Source organism: Colobus angolensis, unplaced genomic scaffold, assembly GCF_000951035.1.
Source record: "Colobus angolensis palliatus isolate OR3802 unplaced genomic scaffold, Cang.pa_1.0 Scaffold674, whole genome shotgun sequence".
Classification (NCBI taxonomy): Eukaryota; Metazoa; Chordata; class Mammalia; order Primates; family Cercopithecidae; genus Colobus; species Colobus angolensis.
In genome coordinates, this window is record NW_012120421.1 from 168580 (window position 1) to 180770 (window position 12191).

Below are 12191 nucleotides of genomic sequence, written 5' to 3' on the forward strand. Positions count from 1 at the left end.
TGGGATTACAGGCTTGAGCCACTGCGCCCGGCCGAAACAATTTCTTAATGAAATGCCGTACCTTAGGTGAAAGTACCATTTGAAAATACCCTGACATACTTCTAGGATAATTGGTGAGGAATCAGAAAATTTAGAGCTGGGAAAGGTCTTAGTGATCAGGTGATGCAGACTCTCCTCTTATCAGTAGGAGAGCAAATTGCTGAGAGTCAGTCCCAGACAGGCTTGGTGACTGCTGAGATTGAGATCTGGGTGGCCTGAAATCCAGGCCCAGGCCTGTCTCAGCATCCCCCAGGATTGGCTTGGCAACTTGGTTTTCTCAGGTAGCGCTTGTAGTAAATTCATATTTATGATTTGACCAAGGAACGAAGTCAACCCGGTTGTTCGCTTGCCATGTAGAGAATGATGCTAGGGCCTGCTCTGCCTTCGCGGGGGCCGTGCGGCCGGCAGGCTGACACCTCGTCCCGCAAGCATTTTGCTGGTCTGAGGCGTGGTCATTCTTCCACGTTAACGTTGATTACAGCACCATGGGCCTTGCCGAAGCCGTGTCCCTTGGACAGCAGTGGGAGGCCTGAGACTGGGTCAGGAGAGAGCTCCTGTTGTCTCTCCGAGGCTGCCAGTTGTAGCCCTTCACTGAAGTGTGTTACCGATGCCAGAAGCCACTGGGTCCCTGACCTGGCATCCCACCGCCGTGTGTGTGGTTGAATTTTCCCCCTTCTGTCCGTGGGTCAGTGAAGTCATGGGCCGCTTGTCCTGTGCTCTCTCCGCAGGAGAAAAGCCTTACAGATGCTCGTGGGAAGGGTGTGAGTGGCGTTTTGCAAGAAATGATGAGTTAACCAGGCACTTCCGAAAGCACACCGGGGCCAAGCCTTTTAAATGCTCCCACTGTGACAGGTACGTGCCTGAGGACGACGCCGGGCAGGGAGCGTGGGGCCTTGGGAATGTGACGACCAGGGTTATGTAGGCGTGCAGGGCACGTGTGAAGGAAGGCACGCAGTTTCCGATGTGTGAACATTTCTTTTCAAGCCTGGGACTCTTTAGAAAGTTTCTGGTGTGCTCATGGTCCGTGGTTAGGAAGAGCTGTTCCAAATACACCTGACATTGGAGTCCGTTTATTGATAGTGTTTGGAAATGGGCCTTTCGCCAGTTTTCGTATTTGAAGAATTAGAAATGAAGTCCGTTCCGATTCTCCAGAGAACCTCCAGCCACTGAGGGGAGACATTTTTAATTCACATTCCTCTCAGTTGGTGTCTCCTGTCCCTGAAGATGCTGAGGCTTGGGAGGAGAATCACATCTTTCCCTGCAGGGGGTTAGGCTGGGCAGGGCAGGGAGGGGAGGGTGCTGGGCCGGAACGCTGGCAAGGCTGGGAACCTAACTTCTGTGCTTCTGATTTGCCCCTGCAGGTGTTTTTCCAGGTCTGACCACCTGGCCGTGCACATGAAGAGGCACCTCTGAGGGAGCAGAGAGGTGGATCCTGTAGGCTAAAAGGCTTCCAGGCTGAGAGCCGGCCGTGGAAGGAGGGATGCGTGTTCCAGCCAAAGCATGCCGTTCTACACCCTGCCCAGTTGCCTCCAGGGCCTCTCCTTGGAAGGTCTCTCGAGGGCTAAAACAGTCCCGTAAGAAGCGGCATAGCACCCGGGGTGCATGGTATGTGGGTGATCCTGGACTCGCCACTGGTACCTGACCTTCCGAGTGGCAAGTAAGCCTTTGGCATGAGCATGCACACTGAGAATGTTAATGGTTGGGTTGATTGTATGTTGAGGATCTATTACTGACTGTATGATGAGGCCAACTTTTTTCCTTGTGGTGAGCAAGACCGCAAGAGATGGAAAAAAAGGAGTTTGAATGTTCTGCGTGTAAGGAGTATACCATGAGATGAGATGACCACCAGTCATTTTCGGGGGTGGGGGGAGAGGGTGTCTGCACCTTAGAAAAAAACAAAAATCAAAAAAACACAAAAATAAAAACAAAAAAAGAAGGAAAATCTTGGAGGGTGGGCATGGGAACTCAGGACCCCAGAGTGGCGAGTGGTGTGGGGAGGGAGAGCGTCTCTCCCCGTTTTCTGCGTGAGAGGAGCTCTTAGTGTCTGGTGCAGCTATTAAATGTGCAGTGTGTCAAGTAGCTTGTTTTACACGCTACAACATAGCTCATTTGTAACCCATTGTATAAGCTGTGTATTTACAAATATAACACAACCATTTAACTTTTCCTTAGAATACAAAAAGTCATGCATGGTCTGGGGAACTATATGCTTTTCCATTTTTAAGTCAGGACTGCAATACTGATTCCAGTTAATGAGCAGCTAAGATCTAATCTGTCTAATACAGTGACCCCTAGCCATCTGGGCCTGGCAATCTACAATTTTTTTTCCCCTCCGAGTTTGTAACACTCCCCTTCCAGAAAGGCATTGTGCAACACAGGATTATTTTTAAATGATTCTGAATTTGAAGTAACTTTTTGGAGAACTGTGTGATGCCCTTTGAAGAAATTGGACACGTATTGAGTGTCACAAAGCTGGGGCCGGGAATTGCTGGTCTAATGTTTCATTAGACTAAGAACCTAAAATTTTTCTCAGTTGGGTGGATAAAACCACTAACGCTTAGAAACTGTTTTCTCATGCAGTTATGTTTCTCTTATTTATGCCTTGAGGACTAATTTATGGTTATCTAGCTGTTAATGCACTGTTGACCTTCATAATGGTGCCTTACGCAAGCGATCCCTTATGTGGGGGTCTCATACAGGGGTGTGGGCGATGCATGCTTAATTAAGGCTGTTTTTTCACCTGGCAGTGTACTGTATCAACATATAACACAGGAAAAAAAATCTCTTGTAAGGTCCTCCTTCACAAAAACATAGAGTGAAACTCCCTTTACATGTCAGTATTTGTTCAATACTTTAGACAACTTGACTGTCAGTGTTCAAATGGAAAACATGAAAATGGAAAAATCTGACCAATTCTGCCACCTTGAGACTTTCATATAGACCTTGCACAACAATTGTATAGATCACACACCGGCTGTATTTAATATGTAACATTTTCACACATATTAAAGATACAGAAGTATAAAAAATAAACCCAATGTTAATGTATTTGCTTAAAAGGCACAAGTTTCACATATCTGTCTAGCTATCTGTTGGTAATACAGAAAGTATACTACTTTTTTTAAAAGTGGGCAGAATTCTTGTGTATGTATATTTGTGTGTATAGTATGTGTATGTGTGTGTATATATATTATGTATATAGATAATTTATAAATTTTTTTTTAAGGAGAAACTAGAATGTTTAGCTAGAAAATTCCACAGCCTGTGAAGAAGTATTTCAAAATGGCCATAAAGGAGGTAAAAATGAAAACTATAACCTAACTTTTATGGAGGCTTTATCTTTAGTTTAACGATGTACGGAGGACTTTCTTGCTTGAATCTGTTCTGGGCTGCCTGCTGTGTCCATCAAATGGGCAGGTCTGGAATGGGGCACCTTTGGCCATGGAGAAGGGGCCTGAATAGAATGCTGGAACCCAGGCTGGACTCGGACACACTAAAGTTTTGATTTTGAATTTCAGCCTTATTAGATGATCTAACCTAAGAGTGAGCTAACCAGAGGGATTCTTTTGTAGAACACTTTTTATGCAGATGAAGCTATTTTTTCCAGCATGTAGATTCTTCCAGTTTTTCCGAGGAGTAATTTCCCCGAATTGGCATACCACGGCGTGGACAGCTGATATTTCACCCAGCTGCTGGCTTGTGGGTGTGGCTCTTTGCTTTATATATATATACACACATGTGAGTCTGGCTGGGCTGGTATTTTGTTTGATCTTCCTGGAAATGAGCAATGACTAATGCTCACATAACTGGTTTTTTTTTGTTTGTTTGTTTGTTTTTAAAAATCTGGGCTGATGAATACATTTACCTAAGGAACTCATTTCATTTTGCTTAGAGGGGAAGTGCAGTTTTCTTTCAGCAGTTCAGAATCCAAGCACTTGATTTGCTGGGTTTGGAAAACTCCTTTTTTGGCCTTCTGTGTGCTTAGCCATAACAATTCCATTAAGCCAGAAGGTAAACAAAAGACGAAAAAAAAAACTTGCACTGGCTTGTCTCACTTATGAAACACGTCGGAGCGGTTTGCCTGGGTGGGGCTGGGTACCGTACCTGTCAATGCCTGTGATTTTCATAATTAGCACGTACATAAAGAAGTACATTCTGTTCAGGTGATAACTGAGCCTCAATCAAGCAGAAACTTTTTGCTTGAAATTAAAAAAAAAAAATTTCTATTCGTGAAATTTCTTTTTTTTTGGAAGCACACTGTTATCTAAAGAATCTTTGTAAGATTTTTGTAAAATTTTGTTTTACAAGATTTTATTTGAAATTGTTTTTTGCAAGATTGTTATATTTCTGTATAATGTATTTTTTATTGGAATAACATAAAAGAATTCTTATCAGCATCTTGAGTCTGGTTGTTTTTTGGGGGAAGGGGGTTGTTGGAACAGATTCCTGCTGCATTAATCACCTGGGTTCCTCCTGAAATCTCCATCGTGCAACCCTGAGAACCACTCACCTACCTCAGCTCCTTCCTCTCACCTTCCAAAGCCTGTCCTGGGAGCTGGAGAGGATGTCGGTGAGCCTGACATTGCCCTCCCTGAATGCATCGAATACTGTTCTCCAAGGACTGACAAAAACAACCCGCAGGCTGTGGGCACAGTAGAGAAACAGGCCGGGTTTTATCTTCCATTGCTCAAGCCAGGGAATGCATTGCAGAGGCATCTGCACAACGACAAACTTGAGTGGTTCCCTGCTGCTTCTGTGCCCCCACAGCCTGCTCCAGTTCTGCAGCTAGAGCTGGGCCTGCCTTCCCCAGCCAGACCTGCCATGCACCTGGCTGAGGCATGTCTGGGAGGGGAGGAGGGACTCCAGGCCAGAGGGCTGTTCTCACGACCTCAACCCAGTGGCAGTGAAGGAGGGCAGAAAGTAAAAGATGGTATCATTGCCAAATGAGTTCATCTCTCTCTTTTTTTTTTCTTAGGCCAATGAGATATATTAAATGTAGAGTTTGTTTGAAAATAGGCAGCCTTTTGTTATTTAGAGCAATGTTTAGCAAGTAGCCTCAGCTTTGCTTTACTGTGTGGACCAGGACAATTTGATCCTGGTGGGAGTCCGTTTTCAGATGACACCAAGCCAGCCAGTAGCAATGGGGTAAATCAATGTGTTTCCGTGGGAACCAGCTTCTTAGTGTGACAACAAGGATACTCTAGGTGGCCAAAGTGCTCACTCTTCATAGCTCTTCATTTTGCTAAACGCGGGGAATTTACAGTGGTTGCTTTTAATTTTATAATTAGAGAGGGGATGTTAAGATGTGTGCCCAGATGAGGAGTTTTAATGAATTCTCTTTCTATAACTGTGGTAAAAATGGCAGCCGTTTGGAGGGAGTTGTGGTAGGGCAGGACGTGGGGAGCAGACGACATCATTGCCAGGATTCATGGGCGTGTTCTACCCCGAAGCACATGTCAACGTGACTCACCGTTGGATTGCCCCGACTGTACAGTCTAAATAAAGTCTTGATGGTCATTCTCGGCTACTATTAAGACTTGGCCACTTTGCCATGGAAAGACTGTGCGGGACAGCTAGGTTATGTTCAAATAAGGCTGTTAGGAGCGCTGCCATGCAAGGAGTCGGCTGCAACCCTAGGGTATTTATAGAAGTATAAAAAATTTCAGTCTGCTTAACAAATTTTTTGAAACCTAGCTAAAAGAAAGGAAATGTTCTAGCTTGAACGAGCTGTGTGCTTTGGACAATTTGCTGAGCTACACCGACCCTCAGTTTGCTTATTGCTAAAATAGTTAGGGCTAGGTCACATGTATCCAGCATTCTCTACAGCACTACAATTCTGTGGTCTGTAAGTACAGGGTGCGCTTCAAATTACACGTTCGCCATCTTCAGAGTGCTGGCCTCAGCTCGAGAAAGCTTTCTCCTGTGCTACATGAAAGCACTGTTGAGGAAAACTGTGCTCACATGGAGAATAGGACTTTCTCAAATTGCCCTTTGCCCCTCTTATTACAGTGAAGTTATTCAGACATTCGTTGCGTTACAGCATACCATTTTTTAAATTAAAATCACCATTTCTGAAAAGTGCTATTGTAGCCACAAATGAACCCAAAGTCTCCCGTTTCCCCACTTGACCAGCTCCATTCCCTATCCAAGCTGACCTGAGTGCTCAAAGGACAACAGTCGGAGGAGAGTGTCTTCGTTTTCTGCTGTAACTGCTATGGAGAAAGAACACGACTTTCACACCTAACTCCCCTCTTTTCTGTGAATATTACGCCACCAGGAGCTACTTTTAAACAACCATCCTTGCCAAACGGAATGACTTTCCTAGCAAAATTTCATGATGATGCAGATAATGATATCCGCGTCCTACTTCTTGTGCTGTAGATTGCGGATCCCCAACCGCCAGGCCAGGGATCGATACTGTTCCAAATCATTGGTGGCATTAGCTTCTCAAAGGAGCACGAACCCTCCTGTGAACTGTGCACGCGAGGCATCTAGGTTGCACGCTCCTTCTGGGAATATAACGGCCTAATGCCTGATGATCTAAGGTGGAACAGTTTTATCCCCAAACCGTCTCCCACCCCCACCTATCCCTACCCTTCTCCACCCCCACACCCCACCATCCCTGGTCTGAGGAAAAACTGTCTTCCGTGAAACCAATCCCTGGTGCCAAAAGGGCTGGGGACGGCTGCAGTAGATGTTATATCCATTTCACAGATGAGGAAAACCGAGGCCCTAAGAGACGACGCGACTTTCCTGAGGTCACAGCTAGGAAGCAGCAGGCTCAGCATACTGGTGCAGGTCTCTTAGATGCCAAAGACCATGCTTATTGTCACCATCCCATACTGCGGTGTCACCCAACCTTTGCTGTTCGATCTGCAGGAGCCACCATCATATGACATTACATGCATGAAATGCAGACAGAGCTTTCTCACAATTCAGAGGCACTCCAGCTATAAATTGTGCTGTAATCCTGAGAAAACAAAAGTATCCATTTTGAATTGCTTTCAGAATATGAGACAGATGGCACGTATTTATTTTTAATGTTTAAGAAGATAGAGAAAGCAATTGGAGATGTGACATCCTGCATTAATTGGCATGAATCACCTAATGCACACAGTTAAGATACAGAGAGACGAAAATGAGGCCCATGCATCATGCAAATGAGGCAACACAACAAAGTGTGTTTAACTGGATTTATTTTATAACAAGGTCTTTCTGTTTCTGAGTAATTTTAACGAGAATTCTCTAAACGTCTGTGGATGAAAAGAGACAAAGAGGAGAGCAAATATGGGTTCCACATGTCCTGAGAGAAGCCACGCTGGGCGGCACGGTCACCACAGAATCTTAAAAGACAGATTTAACCAGAATGCCCATTGTCCTACAAGTCCCTTTCAGCTCCAGTTACTAAGTTGCATTTACTTTCCTTTACATGATCTGTACAAAAAACTGTGTGTATTTGTATTTAAATATAAGTGTATGTATATATATAAAATGTACATACATATACACATGTGTATTTGTGTGTATGCATGTACATTTTATATATACATATACAAATATATATATATATACACACCTCAATCATCACATGATCTCTAGAATTATTTTTTAAACTACTTTCCTTTACATGATCTGTACAAAAAACTGTAAGTGTGTGTGTATTTGTATTTAAATATATGTGTACATGTATACATAAAATGTACATACATATACACACGTGTATTTGTGTGTGCATGTACATTTTATATATACATATACAAAAAATATATATATACCTCAATCATCACATGATCTCTAGAATTATTTTTTAAACTAATTACTTTCCTTTGCATGATCTGTATAAAAAACTGTGTATTTGTATTTAAATATATGTGTATGTGTATATATAAAATGTACATACATACACACATGTGTATTTGTATGTATGCATGTGCATTTTATATATACATATACAAAAATGTATATATACACACACCTCAATCATCACATGGTCTCTAGAATTATTTTTTAAACTAAGAGCCCCTGATTCAGATCCGCTATGAACAAACAATGAGCTTCTTTCAAAGCTCCAGGGCTTGGCTAACGGGTAACTGAACACAGGGTTACACGCCATTTTTCCAAGATTTGCCCTTTGTTGACGACAAGCACATTTATGGGTGACTTGCATGTATCAGCCAAGCGCAGCTCTGTTCCCCTTGATTTCTGAAGTTTCGCTTTACCACATGTCATTTGGTTGTGCAAGATCTGCTTCCAGATGTGCGAGATAGTTAATGACAAGCACTGACATCAGTTAACTCACTCTAGAGCCAGGCAGCGTGACCCAGGTGGCATTTTTCTGTTGCTGAGGAGACAAGAAAGCGGGGTGGTTGGGGCTGCAGTGGAATGCAGCCTTCCAAATCCTCTTTCAGATGGGAATGGGAGAATCCTTCACTGCCACCCCCGCCCTCCCTATGCAATGTACCATCCTCCCTAAACAGGTGATTTATTCACAAGTTCAGAAGCTAGAGCAAGTGGGCTCACCACGACACATATGTGTGTTTGCTGGGTTTTATTTATTTTTTTTAAAATCTAACTCCTCATGGTAAATTGCCTTTGAGCAACATTCAAATATATAAATAATTGCGTTCATGTAAATCAAAGAGAACTTAAGGGTTAGCTACTGATTTAAAACAGTCAGCTTAGGATCCAAACTTCAAAGTCGTGCATTCAAAGGTCATCGTGCCCTGTCATATGGCAGAGACAGGAGGCAGGAGCTGCTCCAGGACGTGTAGGGCAAGAGACCACTAGAAAGTCCCCCATTTCTGAGGCGGCTCCCAGCAAGTTCCCCTAGATCTGAGGGGAGGTACAGTAAGATCAACGAATGCTGAACAGAGCCTCCGCTGCATGGAACAGTAATGTCCACAGACGGTACCAAAGAATGTGGCACAGACCTTCCGGCCTTCTTCGCTGTGTAAGCAGCTCCTTCTCAAGGCTCAAGGATGGCAAGGGGAGGCAGCTGTGGGAACAGGGCCGGTCCCATTCTCCACCCTATGAGAAAGGTTTATGCGGTTTAAGAGGGGAAGGCATGCCTGCAGCTCCTGGGTCAAGGTTAATCAATTGTACCCCACCTGCTGAGCTCCCTGCACTTAGGGAATCAGAAACCTTGCCTTTTAAGGAGGCATAGGCTTAGTAACTGGATCATGAAATAATCCATACAACAAACCCCCAAGACAGGAGTGTACCTGTGTATCAAACCTGCTCATGTGCCCCGGAACCGAAAATAAAACTTCTAACACCAAGACAAGGCACAAACAAACAAAACAAATCAAAAACTTCAAAGATGACATTCAAATAACTTGGGTTTATCAATTTAAAATATTACAATATTTGCAACTCTGTAACTTGAAAAAAAAAAAGGGTGGACTTATCTTCATGACCAGCCTAGGGTAATACCTGGAAGCCAGGCTCCTGGGTAAGAAAGTGGGGAGGCTCTTACCCAAGTACCCCACGGCCATTTCTTTAAGCTTGTGAGTTTCCTTAAAAACTTCCAGCAGTACTGCAATCTAGGAGTTACCGTTTTTAAGGAATTGCTAAGAATGACATTTGCAAAGAGTTGACGTTTACCCTGTTGTGTTCTGAGCAAGCAATGAGGAATCTTCCTTCATGGAACCTATAAGTAAAGATTGCAGCAATTTCTGGCTTTGGGATTGTTACTCAGAACCTTAAAGCTGTGTTTTTCTTACCTCTAAAATGGAGGCAATGGGAACCCGTTCAGGATTATTGCAGGATGAGAGGTAAGGTATGCAGAGGACCGAGTCCATGGCCCCAGACGTGACAAATAAGCCATAGAGGATCACAATTATTACGGAGTGGTGGATATTTACTTTTTAAGAAAATAATTTCTGTGTTCCCATTGAGTTCAGATGAAAATGGATTTTGTGTTTAATTTGCAATAAGAAAGATTCATTTGCATTTAGGTTTCACAACATAATTTTCCAGTAGATTCAGGGAAGGACAAGTGAAGAACACGATGCTGGGTTTGTACAATTTATAAGGTAGTTTCCTTTTGCAACGCTTGCTGTGCTTCTGAAATCTTGCAGGAAGGAAGTTTTGCAAGTCTTTGAGTAAAACTCTCTGTCAAAAGCCGAATCATACTGACCAATGGCGGAATTGAATTGACCAACAGATTCAGTGAGTTGAATTCCCTGTGATTTTGACCAAAGACAAGGAACCCAGATGTCCCAAGAGTTAGTGCAGTTTTCGTGAGTGGCTGTAAATCCAGAGATTCGCTGCAGTGTTCATGAGTGGCCGTAAATCCAGAGACTGGTCTAACTCTTCTGAATCGGGGCATTCTGCTTAAGTCACCACCAAATAGATGTCTCACCATGATCCTCTGGAATAATTGCATTATTTGTTACATTCTTTGCAACTAAATGAATTTTGTGGGTAGAACACCGCTTACATCCCAAAGTATCAGTCTGTGTGCTAGAAGCCAATTTGATTTGGCAAAGGTTCGTCCAATGACAATTATTACGCTTACATTCAGATACGCTGGTTGGCTCATTTTATTTTGTTCTGTTTTGATTAATTGAATTTTGTTTATTTATTGGTTTATTATTTTCATCACCTTTTTTCCCGTGTGCGTAACTCCCACAAACATGCCTTCTACGCCATCATTATCCTTAGTAGAAATGAAATCACAAGTATTTGTGGAGGGATTTATATTGTAGTTATTGTTGCTTTCAGTTGCTATTCTTCACTTGTTTGTAAAATAGTCTCACTGGCTGTTTTCTGGTTTTTTTTGTTTTTTGTTTTTTTCGACTAATAAGTGCTTCCTCGGGGCTTGATGCAGGCGGCCCGTCTGAGTAACAAGAGTGCTTGCTATAAACCTGGGAATGGCTCTTCTGAGATGACCCAGGGTTGCACAAGGCAGTTGTCATTTTTCTCCTTGTGCAGGGGTGAACCCGAGACACAGCCCATTAACCCATACAACCCTGCAAGAAAGAGGTGGAGTTATAACCAACTCACCTTTTCAACTACCATAATATACGCTGTTTAGCCATTTTATCAATTTCTCGAATTATGTGCTGCAGAAGTCACAGGTACACCTTGATAAAATATGTGGCCGAACCACATCTATGTCGTACTGTCTTCCAGTGGAGCCCGTACTCACTCACTCACCTCTGAGCAACGGAACACCATGCCAGCCAGCGACGGACGATTCTGGAGCCAAGTACGCATTTCCTTCATTCACGCATGCAGTAAGTATTGGTTGTCTCCAGGTGTCAGGCACCACGCTGGGAGCCCCTCTGTCTCTTCTTGCATGTTGGCTACCTGCGGAGCATGAGCCCAAGTGTGAGACGCCTTTCGGCTTTTATGTATTGTTGACAACGCATGATGAAGGACCTGGTCGTTTCCAAGCAAAGGCTGTATGAGTGTGGCCTCAGCCCAACATCACAGTCGTCATACAGAACTGGGCTCAGTACCTGCTTTCTCACAGTGGTGACCATGATGGTCAGTGTGCCCATTTCATGCCCATCTGTGGCTCCTTCGCCGCTGCCTTCGTGGCCCCTTCTGACTGGTGTGGGATCAGTTGAGTAAGAAGTCACCAGGGCCATTCATTCTGGCCCCAGATCACAACTTCCCTGCTCAGGAACGACACCTGGGAGAGAAAGAGGCAGCGCAATGTCCACACTTCTGGGCAAGGGTTGAAGCTTCTCCCATAGAATGCTCAGGGTAGAGCTGAACAAGGTACAAAGAGCACTTGTTTTCGTTTCTACTGCGTGGCCGTTGAGCAGTAGTGAGTATCCGGCACAATCTCACTGAAGCATAACGACATTCCAGAAATGGACGGAATGTCCTGGGAGAGCCGGTGGCCACCTCTGCTCTGAGCATCTTCACCCTTCTCCCTTCCTCCCTGGAGGATGAGTCCTTTGGACAAGGAATTGTGCATACAGTTGTCCCCCTTATCCCAGGGGAACAAGTTTCAAGACCCCCGGTGGATGCCTGAAAGCATGGACAGCACGAAATCCTATATATATACTATGTTTTCTTCCTATACATACATACCTGTGATGCGGTCTCTATCTTTCTCTCTCTCTCTCTCTCTCTCAATTTCTTCTTGTATTCACCTATTTTGAGACCTCACCTATTTTGGGACATCAGCTGACCAC

At 43.9% G+C, this 12191-nt stretch overlaps 1 protein-coding gene across 2 annotated transcripts in view; it reads left to right on the top strand.

Moving 5' to 3' along the window:
- The window catches only part of LOC105500630 (Krueppel-like factor 6), a 9051-nt gene extending 4615 nt beyond the window's left edge, over positions 1-4436 (top strand). For both annotated transcript variants that reach the window (XR_001000058.1, XM_011926215.1), the window contains exons 3-4: positions 768-891; positions 1401-4436. Coding sequence is in view for 1 of the 2 variants with exons in the window: in XM_011926215.1 (XP_011781605.1) it covers positions 768-891; positions 1401-1452 (176 nt within the window). In the remaining variant the exon portion in view is untranslated. The remainder of the gene's footprint in view (positions 1-767; positions 892-1400) is intronic.
- Positions 4437-12191: the final 7755 nt, after the last annotated feature.